The sequence below is a fragment of the Babylonia areolata genome, chromosome 1 (genome assembly GCF_041734735.1).
Source record: "Babylonia areolata isolate BAREFJ2019XMU chromosome 1, ASM4173473v1, whole genome shotgun sequence".
Taxonomy (NCBI): Eukaryota; Metazoa; Mollusca; class Gastropoda; order Neogastropoda; family Buccinidae; genus Babylonia; species Babylonia areolata.
Window position 1 is genome coordinate 55,583,863 of NC_134876.1, and position 12,357 is coordinate 55,596,219.

Sequence of the window (12,357 nt, forward strand, 5' to 3'; positions counted from 1 at the left end):
TTCATAATTAAAAAAATAGACAGGTAAATCCATAATATAAAAAAAAGATTGTGATTGTTTGGATTGTTGAATTTTATATGTGTATATATATATATATATATATATATATATATATATATATTGCTTTCTTTTATTATTATTATTATTGTTATTGTTTTTTGCCATGCAGGACACCCGGCGGGCACTGTTCCTGTCCAGTTTAGTGTTCATCGCAATCGGCACTGGCGGCATCAAAGCCAACGTGGGACCCTTTGGGGCTCAGCAGCTGCAGGAGCAGGGAGAGGCTGCCATTAAGTCTTTCTTCAATTGGTGAGGGCTACGTCGTGAAGATGAAAGTGATCAAAAACAAACTCTGATAAAAAATTTAAAAAAAGAAAGAAAAATATACGACAGTTGGTTGTTGTTTTTCTTCTTCTTCTTCTTTTTCTTTTTCGCTTCACCGAACACAACCGTGTGTCAGAATTATCAGACAGTTCTGAATCAGGTCAGGTTTCTCCAGTGTTTTCCGTCTTCACTGGGGACAAGAAACAGGGTTGAAAATTAGCCTTGACTCCTGTGTTAATCGTCATGTTCCAATCATGTCGAACTTTGTTGGGAGAAGTTCCCTACAAATTATGTTCCGGTTAATCCCAGGTGGTACAGCCGATTAAAACAACTATCTCAGGAAAGTCGGGTGGTGAGGGTGGAAGGGGTGTGTGTAGGGGGTTGGGGGGCCGGGGGTCATCTCTGACACTAGATTTATTTTAACACCTGAACCACAATGCATTCAGATATGCTGCGAGAATAGCTTTTTTTTCCAAACACCCGGGAATCAAATTCACAGATTGGCCAGGACTAGTATACTGTTGTTTTAAGTCTGCACAACCTAAGGAGATGGTACTCAGAGGAACGATCAAGCAGGCTTGCTGTCCTTGATACATTCGCCATCCCCTCCCCGCCTCCCCCCCTTTTTTTCTTCATTTTCGGGATTGGGTGCGGAGGGGTCGTTATAATAAGGCACAGAATGCTGCGCTGGAGTTTCGACAGGATGTACACAGTTATGTAGGATATTTGGTAAGGAAAAGGCAGAAGAGGAACACACACACACACACACACACACACACACACACACACACACACACACACACACACACACAGCGAGAGAGAGAGAGAGAGAGAGAGAGAGAGAGAGAGGGGCAAGGGGTGGTACCAATAATAAGACTGAAAGCGATGTATAAAATTTGCACTTTGCAACGTACACAGTTACTACACAATCCAACAGGTTCTACTGGTTCATCAACGTGGGGTCTCTGATCGCCTACACAGCCGTGGCCTACCTTCAGCAGGAGGTCAGCTTTGGCTGGGGCTACGTGGTGCCGCTGGTCAGCATGATCGTTGCCATTCTCCTCTTCATCGTCGTCAAACCTTTCTACGTGCACAAGACCCCTGGTGGTGAGTTTGCTGCTTGGTCTGGGGACCTTGGAGAAGTCGTGGGGGTGAGGGGTGTGGAGTCGGGGTGGATGTGGGGGTCGGTTTTATATATTGTTGTTGTTGTGCGTGCAGAATGTTGATTCTAACGTTTGTTTTGCGTTTATACGTGTTCCTGCTGGTGATCTGTTCTGCTGTTTGAAGTGAGTTCAAGTGTTTTGCGTAGGTTTCTTTTATTTCCTGACGTTTGTCTTCCTGTTTATCACGTGTTAATTTTCTGTTGTCCTAAGATCAGTCTGAGCTATAAGTTGCTTGGTGATTATTTCATTACTTGTGTGTGTGTGTGTGTGTGTGTGTGTGTGTGTCTGTGTCTGTGTGTGTGTGTGTGTGTGTGTGTGTGTGTGTGTCTTTGTGTGTGTGTCTGTGTGTGTGTGCATGTACAGGTACGTTATGAACCCATATCTGTGTGTCTTTCGACTCACCGTAACAGTGTTTTGATAGTTTTAGAATTGGTTGGTTGTTTTTTGTTTTTTGGTTGTTGTTTTTTTTGTTGTTGTTTTTTTTTTGGGGGGGGGTTGTGTGTGTACTATTTACGATTGTGTGTGTGCGTGCGCGTATGCTTGTGTGTATTGTGGGTGTGTGTGGGGTGGGGGATAATTTTTCATGATGTTTGGTATCTTGTGTTCAGTTTTCTTTTTGATATTTACAGATGTGTTCTATTTGTAAACGCCAAGGGCTTATTTCAGATTAGGCGTAAATGCTCATAATAATAATAATGTTAATAATAATAATAATAATAATAATAATAATAATAATGAAGATGATGATGATGATAATAATAATAATAATAAATAGTAATAATAATAATAATAATAATTATTATTATTATTATTATCATCATTATAACAATAATAATAATAATAAAGCTTGGTGATATGTAAAGGCTGTTTCTCACTGTAGTAAACGTGCTTACCGTGTATGCACCAGTCAATCTCACTTTCTTTTAAAGGCGGCCAGCTGCTTTCAATACTTTTTTGTTTGTTGTTTTTTGTTTTTGTTTGTTGGTTGGTTTGCTTCGGGACACGGACATTCAATAACAGCCTTAACCTCTCAAGACAGGGTTGCAGCAGACATGCATTACAATGTTCGTATTTGTTTGTATTTGTGTTTCTTTTTATCACAACACATTTCTCTTTGTGAAATTCGGGCTGCCCTCCCCAGGGAGAGCGCATCGTTACACAACAGCGCCACCCTTTTTTGTGTGTGTGTATGTTTTTCCTGAGTGCAGTTTATTTGTTTTTCCTATTGAAGTGTTTTTGTTTTTTTTACAGAAGTTTGCCAGGGTCAACCCTTTTGTTACCGGGGTTTCTTTTACATGCACTAAGTGCATGCTGCACACGGGACCTCGGTTTGTCGTCTCATCCGAATGACTAGCGTCCAGACCACTACTCAAGGTCTAGTGGAGGTGGAAAACTATCGGCGGCTGAGCCGTGATTCGAACCAGCGCGCTCAGATTTTCTCACTTCCTAGGCGGACACGTTACCTCTTGGCCGTCACTCCACTTCACTAAAAGACAATAATTTGTCATGGCATTGGTGACACACTCAGATAAAAAAAAAAAAGAAAAGAAAAACCTCCTTCCATTTGCAGTCATGTTATCCTGTCCGTGTATGCTCTTTCAGGCAGTCTGCTGTCCATGAGTCCGTCATGGATACTGTTTTGACAAAGAAGCGTCTCAACCATTCGTCCTCCTTAAAACACTCACCGCCAGCTGATCTTTCCTTGCCAGCCCCCTTTCTTTTTTCCCCCTTTTTCTTCCACTTTCAGGCAGTCTGCTGTCCATGAGTGTGGCGGTGGTGTGGCAGGTGCTGACCAGGAAGCGGCCCGAGGTGCCCCCAGGGGAGAAGTCCCGCTTCTTTGATCCGGCCCGCGCCAGGTACGGCGGCTCCTTTGATGACCACACGGTGGAGAGCGTGAAGGCCGTGCTGAGAGTGCTGCCCGTCTTCCTCACCATCGTCATGTACTGGGCCGTGTACAACCAGGTGTGTGTGTGTGTGTGTGTGTGTGTGTGTGTGTGAAAACAATACAAAAAATTCAATACAAACCCTGAGTGAATGAGTGTCGGAGCATCTCCATCTGGATTCCGACTCGCATTGAAAATATCCGACGGGCACGGTAACCGAGTGGTTACAGAGTTGGACTTTCAATTTGAGGGTCCCGGGTTCGAATCTTGATAACGGCGCCTGGTGGGTGAAGGGTGGAGATTTTTTCGATTTTCATGTGCAGACCTGCTCGTGCCTGAACTCCCTTCTTGTGTATACGCAAGCAGATTATCAAATACGCTCGTTAAAATCCTGTAACCCATGTCAGCGTTAGGTGGGTTATGGAAACAAGAACATACCCAGTATGCAAACCGCGAAAGCGGAGTTTGGCTGCCTCATGGCGGGGTGAAAACGGTCATATACGTAAAAGCCCACTCGTGAACACACGGATGAACGTGGGAGTTGCAGCCCATGAACAATGAAAAAGAAGAAATATCCAATTCACTTGCCTTGCAGTTTGAAAAGGATCTGTTCATGTTTGTTTTGGCCAATCATCTCAGATGTGACAGCCAGTGTGTATGGTTCCCAGATGTCCACGACCTTCCTCTTCCAAGGAGAAAGACTGGACGTCAGTGTGGGGAGTATCCAGATCCCGGCTTCTGGTCTGAACGCCTTCAACACCATCATCATCATCATCCTCATCCCCATCGTCGACAGAGGCCTTTACCCCTGCATGGAGAAAATCGGACGTCCTCTCTCACATCTCCAGAGGATAGGTAAAGAGCTCCAGAGTTCTGGGTCTTGGCTTGCTAATTTGATGTGTGTTGTCCACGACGTGCTCTTGTAGAATGTGAATGGCTCATGGACGTATAAAGTGTATAGGAACGCTGTATGTTTTTGTTTTGATAATCATTGTGATAGAACGCTGCCGTTTTTATCAATGTGTGTGTGTGTGTGTGTGTGTGTGTGTGTGTGTGTGTGTGTGTGTGTGTGTGTGTGTGTGTTGCTTCCAAGACGAAAAATGAACTTGGCAGCCAGAGATGGCGGGCTGGCATGACCTGTCGTTTTAATCAACTCATTGACTGCTGCTGATTAGTAGATTATACTCCCTTAGTGAAGGGCTGTTGTCAGAGATAGGACTGGGCCTGCAGGTCATGTTGCTGGTCACCGTTCTCTGTTTGTTTTCCGTCCACTTGATTGCATTCTTTTCTTTTTCAGCTAAACAAATGGCACTGCTTAATAGTTCACGAAAAGTATAAAGTGCACTTCAAATTCACGTCACAGTGATCTCATTCCACTCCGGGGTTTAACTAGTCGGTTTGGAGCTGCAGGCTATAGATTGTAGGCGGTACACCTTCTGTCGCCAGTTGTTGATTGGTGTTAGATTTGTCTTCGGAACATTACTAACTTTACATGACACTTCTCAATCAGCCTCTTCAGAGGATGGCTCTCGTTTTATTGATGCCATTACTCCCTGTGGGGGGTAGAAGCGAGGGGTGTGTGTGTGTGTGTGTGTGTGTGTGTGTGTGTGTGTTTGGGGGCTGGGGGAGGGGTAGGGTATCCCTTATTCTATTTGGGATCCAGGGGCTTTCTCAGAAAAGGAAGAACTGCGACCATTTGTCACCCCGCACATACGTAATACAATAATCGGTATGAAAGCGGTAAAACCTCACTCGGTATGATTATTTTCACAAGGATGAGAAAGACAATTGTAGATATATGTGGTGGAGATGACCAGGTTTTAGAACCCATGACGTGAGTGTCTTGGCTATGCGCATCGCCGATTTCCTGCAGAATAGCTTACTGCAGGAGATGCTTTCAAGATATGATCAGCACGTTTCATTCGGATACTTCCGATGTGCAAGAAGAGCTTTGAGTGTTTGCGGAATACTTCCCCACTCAACGGGCTATTTGGTCCATTGATTGATGAAAAGGACCATTTACCATTCTCTTGTTTTCTACTTTTAAGTGTTACCGGTAAGACTCGTCTGGAGCTTTGCTTGATACTGCAATAAATGTTAACAATTTATAAAGTACGATGGTCAATATGCCTCACAATTAAGACCATGTAGTCACTTTGCTGCCGTGAACAAACTGCATGGGAGAAAAGGGGAGAGGGCAGCGCTCACTTTGGCTTGATGGACTTTGTTGGATCAGCCAAATAATTGCAAAGACTTCAAGAACATTATGATTTGATAGAAATCTGTCAGCACGTTATCTGCCTCATGTATCTGAAAAATATATTGGAAACAGGTATGAGAAGAAATAATTTATCTCAATTTTCTGAAGACTCGATTGCCTTTTCAAGAATAACGCGTCCTCCAATAAACTGGAGGAAAAAGTGAGGCGATGGGTTAGTCACTGTGGGAAAATGAATATGTTCTGCGTTCATACGCTCATTTGGCATGGAAGAGCATCTTTTGACTCATGTCCAGGATGCTGGAATGTTGAATGTTGCCCTACGCTGAAACGAGCACATAGATTGCAAAACTGCTCACAATACAAACTTCAAGCATAATGAGGCTAGGAGAGTAAAGGGTTAATAAACAGTAAAGAGTGGTAACTCTCTCCATGGACGAGGGACACAAAATAATTCAAGTCAATACTGCTCATTCTATCATATATTGTTGGTAGCATCCCTTGTCCATGGAGAGAGGTACCACTCTTTGCTGCTCTTCATTCACTTATCGCACCTAACTGCCAAATGTTGATAGCACACCCGACTTGAAAGCAACCATAGGAGCTCAAAATCAGGGCCAAAGTTAGGAAATTTTCCCCTCTTTTATTTTCTCCTCTCTTTAGAAGACTGGTGAAATGCCGGCCAGATGTGTGTGACACTGACCACATTTCTGTCCGGGTCTCAGGCATCGGGTTCGTGCTGGCCTCTCTGTCCATGGTGGTGGCCGGGGTGGTGGAGATCGCCCGCAAGGACCGCATGGAGGAGCCCGGGGGGACGCTGACCCAGGATCTAGGCGGAGAGAAGTTCATTGCCTCCTCCATGTCCGTCTTCGTGCAGGTGCCACAGTTCGCCCTCGTGGGCGCCAGTGAAGTCTTCGCCAGCATCTGTGGTGAGTCAGGTTCCATGTGTGTGTGTGTGTCTGTGTGTGTGTGTGTGTGTGTGTGTGTGTGTGTGTGTGTGTGTGTGTGACAAACACACACACACACACACACAGAATCTTCTAATGATAATAATCATGATAATGAAACAGTTAAAACAAGTGACGCATTGGATTCTCAGGAACAGTAGTAGTAGTTATTGTTGTTGTCAATGTTAATATCATCATCATCGTCATCATCATCACCATCATCATCATCATCATCATCATCATCACAATTAGTCAATATCACACGGAATGGAGGAATCGCCTGAGTCTCGACACAGAAGATGACGGCATCACCATCCTCTTCAGAGCACACCAGGTCTTCATCATCTTCAGGCTACGGACTGGACGCTGTCGGCTTCTGACACATCACCTCTATTCGATCAAGATCTCCTGCACAGACGCATGCCCTTGTGGCACAGGCCTTCAACACCCTGAGGACGTCCTTCAGACGTGCCCTACTACCCATGCTTCACTCCGATGCAAATTCTTACCCAGTGCAGTGGGCCATATGGATAAACTGTGAGGTCGGGCGGAGCCCTTGCAACGGACCGCAGAGTTAATCACTGCAGTGCAACAAACCCGACATGGCAACGGGAAAGCAGAAGAATCAACACAGTCATCATCATCATCATCATCATCATCATCATAGCATGTTCATCATCATTAACAGTACCATCACAATCGCCATTAACTACACTGTCGTCGTTGTTGTGTCACGCATAACTGGAGTCTGCCTACACCCAACCCCCGAATAATTATTGTGATCATCATCAACATGATCATCACGTTCGTTACCATCACCACCATTATGATCATCGTTTTCTCGAAATCACAGGACTGGAGTTTACCTATTATCATCATCATGATCATCATGTTCGTTACCATCACCACCACTATGATCACCGGGTTTTTTTGTTTTGTTTGTTTTTGTTTTGTTTTGTTTTGTTTTGTTGTTTTTTTTGTTTTGTTTTCTATATCGTCGTTGCTGTATCACACAGGACTGGAGTTTGCCTACACTCAAGCCCCCAAGTCCATGCAGGGAGTCATCATGGGCCTGTTTCTCGTCACTTCTGGTCTGGGGGGATTCCTGGCTTCCGGCATTCTGAACGCTGTGAAGGCTGCCACGAAGAGCTGTGAGCGAAAATGTGCTCTTTGTCTTTTTTTCCCTTTTTTTTCACTGTCATTTCCTGCAGTTTGGAATCTAAGTGTTCCTCTGCTGTTGTCGTTGTTGTTGTTGCTGCTTGTCATGCTCCCCCCCCCCTCTCTATATCTATCTGTCTCTGTCTGTGCGTCTGTCTGTCTGCCCGTCCATCCGTCCGTCCGTCCGTCTGTCTGTCTGTCTGTTCCATTCCCCACTCATTTTCAGTAACAGTACCCTCACCCCTCTCCTCTCACCACCCCGATCTCTCTCTTTTCCCCACCCCTGTCCCTCGAGTCCTTCATACATGGCCACAATATTCTACTGCAGCGCTGATGAGTATTATGTCTGCGTGACTGAAACCTGATTGAATGATACTAAAAACGAATGATGAGCGTCCAGTGACAGCTGTCGGTCGGCTCTACCCAGGTTGGCAGACTGTCGTGTAAATGATTACCGTGTTTGTAAAGCGCTTGGAGCCGGGTCTCTGAGCGAGGAGAGGTGCTGTATAAGACCCGGCGCTTCCTTTTTGAGGAAGTGTTTGGGTTTGTTCCAATGTATCTTTTATTTACCTGTGTGCCAGCTGAATCGGTAGCGTAAGCAGCACTGATTTGAAGTTGTGTACCTTGTGAATGGAGAGAGTTACCACTCTTTACTATTTTGTTAATAATTCCATCTCCTGGCCCCATTCTTTGTTAATATCCATATCAGTCATTTCCACATTCTGGTCCTTTCTTCCGCTTCCACTTTCTGTCTTTCCTACACTTGCTGTCAGTTCTTTTAATTCCTCCTTGTTCTATCCTGCGTTTCGTTCACTCTTTCAAGGCCTGACAAAGCGCGTTGGGTTACGTTGCTGGTCAGGCATCTGCTTGGCAGATGTGGTGTAGCGTATATGGATTTGTCCGAACGCAGTGACGCCTCCTTGAGCTACTGAAACTGAAACTCACTCTTTGTTGTTCTTCTCTTTCATCTCCTGCTGCTGTTACCCTTAATCCTCATTATTCTGCTTGTTTTGTTGTTGTTTTTGTTCTTCTTCTTTCTGTTGCTGACGTTGATGTTGTTGTTGCTGTTGCTATTCGTTTTCGTCAGTTGTTGTTGATGATGTTTGTTGTTGTTGTTGTCTTCTTCTTCTTCTTCATTGATGGCGTCGATGTCGTCATTGTAACGCCAGTGGTAGTTGTTTTTATTTTTCTTTGTTTTTTTTCTTGTTTTTTTTTTTGTCTTTTTACAAGTGTCCGCATCACTTCTGAAAATAAACATAATTTAGTATAAATACCTTTTAAAAAACCAAAAAGAATTGTTTGTTTGATTTCCAGATCCTTGGTTTGATGACGAGATCAACAATGCCCACGTGGAGTACTACTTCTTCTTGCTGGGTGGGCTCATGTTGCTGGATTTCTTCATCTTCCTTCTCATCGCCAAGTTCTACCGCTACCGGCACACGGAATACGACGAAATACCGGACAGCGGAGTTGCTGTAGACGATAAGGATTCTGAAAACACGCAGTTTTAGGGAAAAGGAAAAAAAAAAGATAGTTTATACATATTTGCACCATGTACGCAAATTCGGCATAGTTCCGTGTAGGATTATTGAAAACTTAGTTTTAGGGGTGAAATAGTAGTTTTCGTATATCATCATCATATTAGTACTAAAGTACGTTCGGCAGCATTTCTGTGAACTGCTAAGACATATAATGTGCCTTCATGTATAGGGATTGTGGAAGGAGGTGGGGACGTACGGTAACAGTACATATAATATTCCAGAAATATACCGATATTTAAAAAAAAAAAATTCAGATTGAGCGAGGAAGCCAAAGACGGGGAGAAAGAGAGAGAGAGAGAGAGAGAGAGAGAGAGAGAGAGAGATGAACAGGGTATACATGTAAACACAATATCATTAACACTGTGATCACTTGAAAATAAGAAGAAAAAAAATGTAAATATGAGAATGTGAGTGTTGTGTGGAGAGAGGCAGAAGAAGTCAACTACAAGTGATTTCAAATTAAGAATGTATTTTACTCTGAAAAGAAATGTCAAAGCTGTACATAAGTCAATATAAAGAAATTAAAAAATGATCTGAACGAAAAGGAAAAGAGTTGTTGTTATACATGGATGTTTGTGTTGTGTAAAATGGCAAGTGTCATTGCTAAAAAATATATATATTTGTAGAATATAGCAGCCAACTCCTTGACCTGTTTTAGATGTCTATGTTATGATGATGTAATGATATACCCGCAGTTAAAATCACGCTCAAACCCATTTGTCAAGGAATCACTAATGTGAACTACTGGCGCAAGCGCACCTAGCTGCTTGCTTGTTTGCTTGCACACACACACACACACACACACAAACACACACGCGCGCGCGCTCACATACACACATACATCCCCCCCTCACGCCCCCCCCCACACACACACACACACAAACACATGCGCGCGCACAGAGGCATGATCTAGCTTGTCTGTTGATTTGATTATCTGTCGGACAGTTGGTCTCTCTCTCTCTCTCTCTCTCTCTCTCTCTGTCTGTCTGTCTGTCTCTCTGTCTGTCTGTCTGTCTTCCTGTCTGTCTGACTGACTGACTGTCTGTCTGTCTCTCTTTCTGTTCCTTATGATATGCGATAGTGACACTTGGGTTGTGTCCAGTTCTTTACTTGTGTACCTATTCGATTTCTATCAAAAAAACTAGTACAAAATAAAATACATGACAGACACACACCATTCCTATTATCAAAACTGTAAAATCTATCATGTTTGCTCAACCCAGTTACCTTCGTTTAAAACTCAGAAACGAGGCATTCTGTATGATTATTTCCGTTACTCCTACAAACGAGAAGATACTATGATTTCTATTTTCTTATGTGACCACAAAAAATAACACTGAACAATAGGCCGAACATCATAATCTAAACAAGAGAAAACGACCTATTCTGAACAGTCTCTCTTTCAATGTTTCCTTCTTATACAGTATTGTGGATCCCACTTTACTTTTAAACATGCCACGATCAATTACATATCAGTCAAAGAGAAACAATCTTGAATCAGTCTGGGCCATCTCACTGACCACTTCAATTTTCCCCCAAAGGAAAAAAAACAAAACATGTTATAACCGACATATATGTATATATGTGCGCGTGCGAGCGCACATATATACGTCTCTTTTCATATATAACCGTGCAAGACGAGGTAGCGGTTTTTAAAAGTGATTAGAAGAGAAAAAAATGGTAACTTATTCTATCAATTAAAATGCATTATATATTACAAGAAAAATGTATGTGCCCTAAACATGCTCGCTCGCTCGCGTGTGTGTATGTGTGTGTGTGTGTGTGTGTGTGTGTGTGTGTGTGTACATGTGCATGTCTGTGTCCGAGTCATAGTTAAGTCATTCTCGAGGGATAGAACGTATACGGACAGTTACACTAAGGACAAGATAAATCTACCTCAGGGTCCGGGGAAAAGCGTAAATTGTGTCTATTTATGTCAGATATTCCAAGCCTGAATCGAATTAAGTTGTCTCTAAGTATCTGTATATTCAACTGTTTGTATTCTGGATATTTTCTTCTTTTTTATTGCTTTATTTATTTATTTATTATTTTGTTGTTGTTGTTTGGTGTGGGATTTTTTTTTTTTTTTTTTTTTTTTTTTTTTTTTTTTTTGTCCGGGATGGATGCATTCAGTTCAACCGTGTGTACACGCCACGGGTCATATTGGGCAACTAGGAGAGCGTAGAGGACTGAGGCCTTCAAGAGAGCAAAGGAAGGATGAAATCTTTTAAAATATTTGACTTTGCTCTTTCTTTGCGGGGTGGATACGAAAGCGTTGGATAAATGTAAAATATTTTAATTTGTTGTTAATACGTTTTCAGTGACGCGTCTTTTTTCCGATTCCCAGAGAACAGGAAAGTAAATAAGACAGTCGGGGCATGGAATTAAGAAATCAACACACAGTGTCTGCCTTCATATCACGTGGGGTGATAACAGACGTGTGGAAAGAGGATTTCGTATCAGTGGGGGAGGGCGGGAGAGGGAGATGCAGGGGGGTGGTGGGTGGGGGGTGGGGGCGTTGGAGGTGGACGATGGATGGAGGTGTCTCGTAGTTTTCTCAAAGCGAAAAATTAATGTGAGGAAGGGGCCCATATTGTCTGGGGAACAATCTGACTGGGCCGAATGATGCGGCAACACCGGTGGAAAGTGCTGGGCCGTCCGATGGCTCGGCCTCACCCCCGCCCCTCACCCCGCCCGCCCCTACCCTCCAACTGACCACTTCACTGCTGAACTAGTTAAGTGGTGCCGGGCGCTCAAACAAAGGTTAACTGAATCAGACCAGCACAGATATATCATTCCTTTGTGACTGGATACGTTAGAACTGATACAATCTCAAAATCAATTTTAATTTGCCTCGTTTTAACAACTGATTGCATGAAAACACTTCCTTTCAAGCCAACCTTTTTATTAACAGAAAAGAAAAGAAAAGAAACTACGGAATAACAAGCAAACTAACAACAACAAAAAAAGAAAAAAAGAAGAAACAAATAATTTGTTGATAAACAAAGCGACACTAACAAAAAACAAACAACGCACTCCTGTCCTGTGATCTCCACCATCAATCAGATTTCTTCCGTGTGACTGTTACCTCACGCAGACGATATTCGGTATTGTTTAAAAACA

At 43.1% G+C, this 12,357-nt stretch overlaps 1 protein-coding gene across 5 annotated transcripts in view; it reads left to right on the plus strand.

Moving 5' to 3' along the window:
- Positions 1-9,772, plus strand: part of LOC143284143 (solute carrier family 15 member 4-like) — a 531,759-nt gene extending 521,987 nt beyond the window's left edge. For all 5 annotated transcript variants that reach the window (XM_076590831.1, XM_076590799.1, XM_076590816.1 and 2 more), the window contains exons 6-12: positions 170-309; positions 1,262-1,431; positions 3,235-3,449; positions 4,039-4,225; positions 6,314-6,517; positions 7,552-7,686; positions 9,008-9,772. In XM_076590831.1, the coding sequence (XP_076446946.1) occupies positions 170-309; positions 1,262-1,431; positions 3,235-3,449; positions 4,039-4,225; positions 6,314-6,517; positions 7,552-7,686; positions 9,008-9,204 (1,248 nt within the window). In that variant the 3' untranslated portion in view covers positions 9,205-9,772. The remainder of the gene's footprint in view (positions 1-169; positions 310-1,261; positions 1,432-3,234; positions 3,450-4,038; positions 4,226-6,313; positions 6,518-7,551; positions 7,687-9,007) is intronic.
- Positions 9,773-12,357: the final 2,585 nt, after the last annotated feature.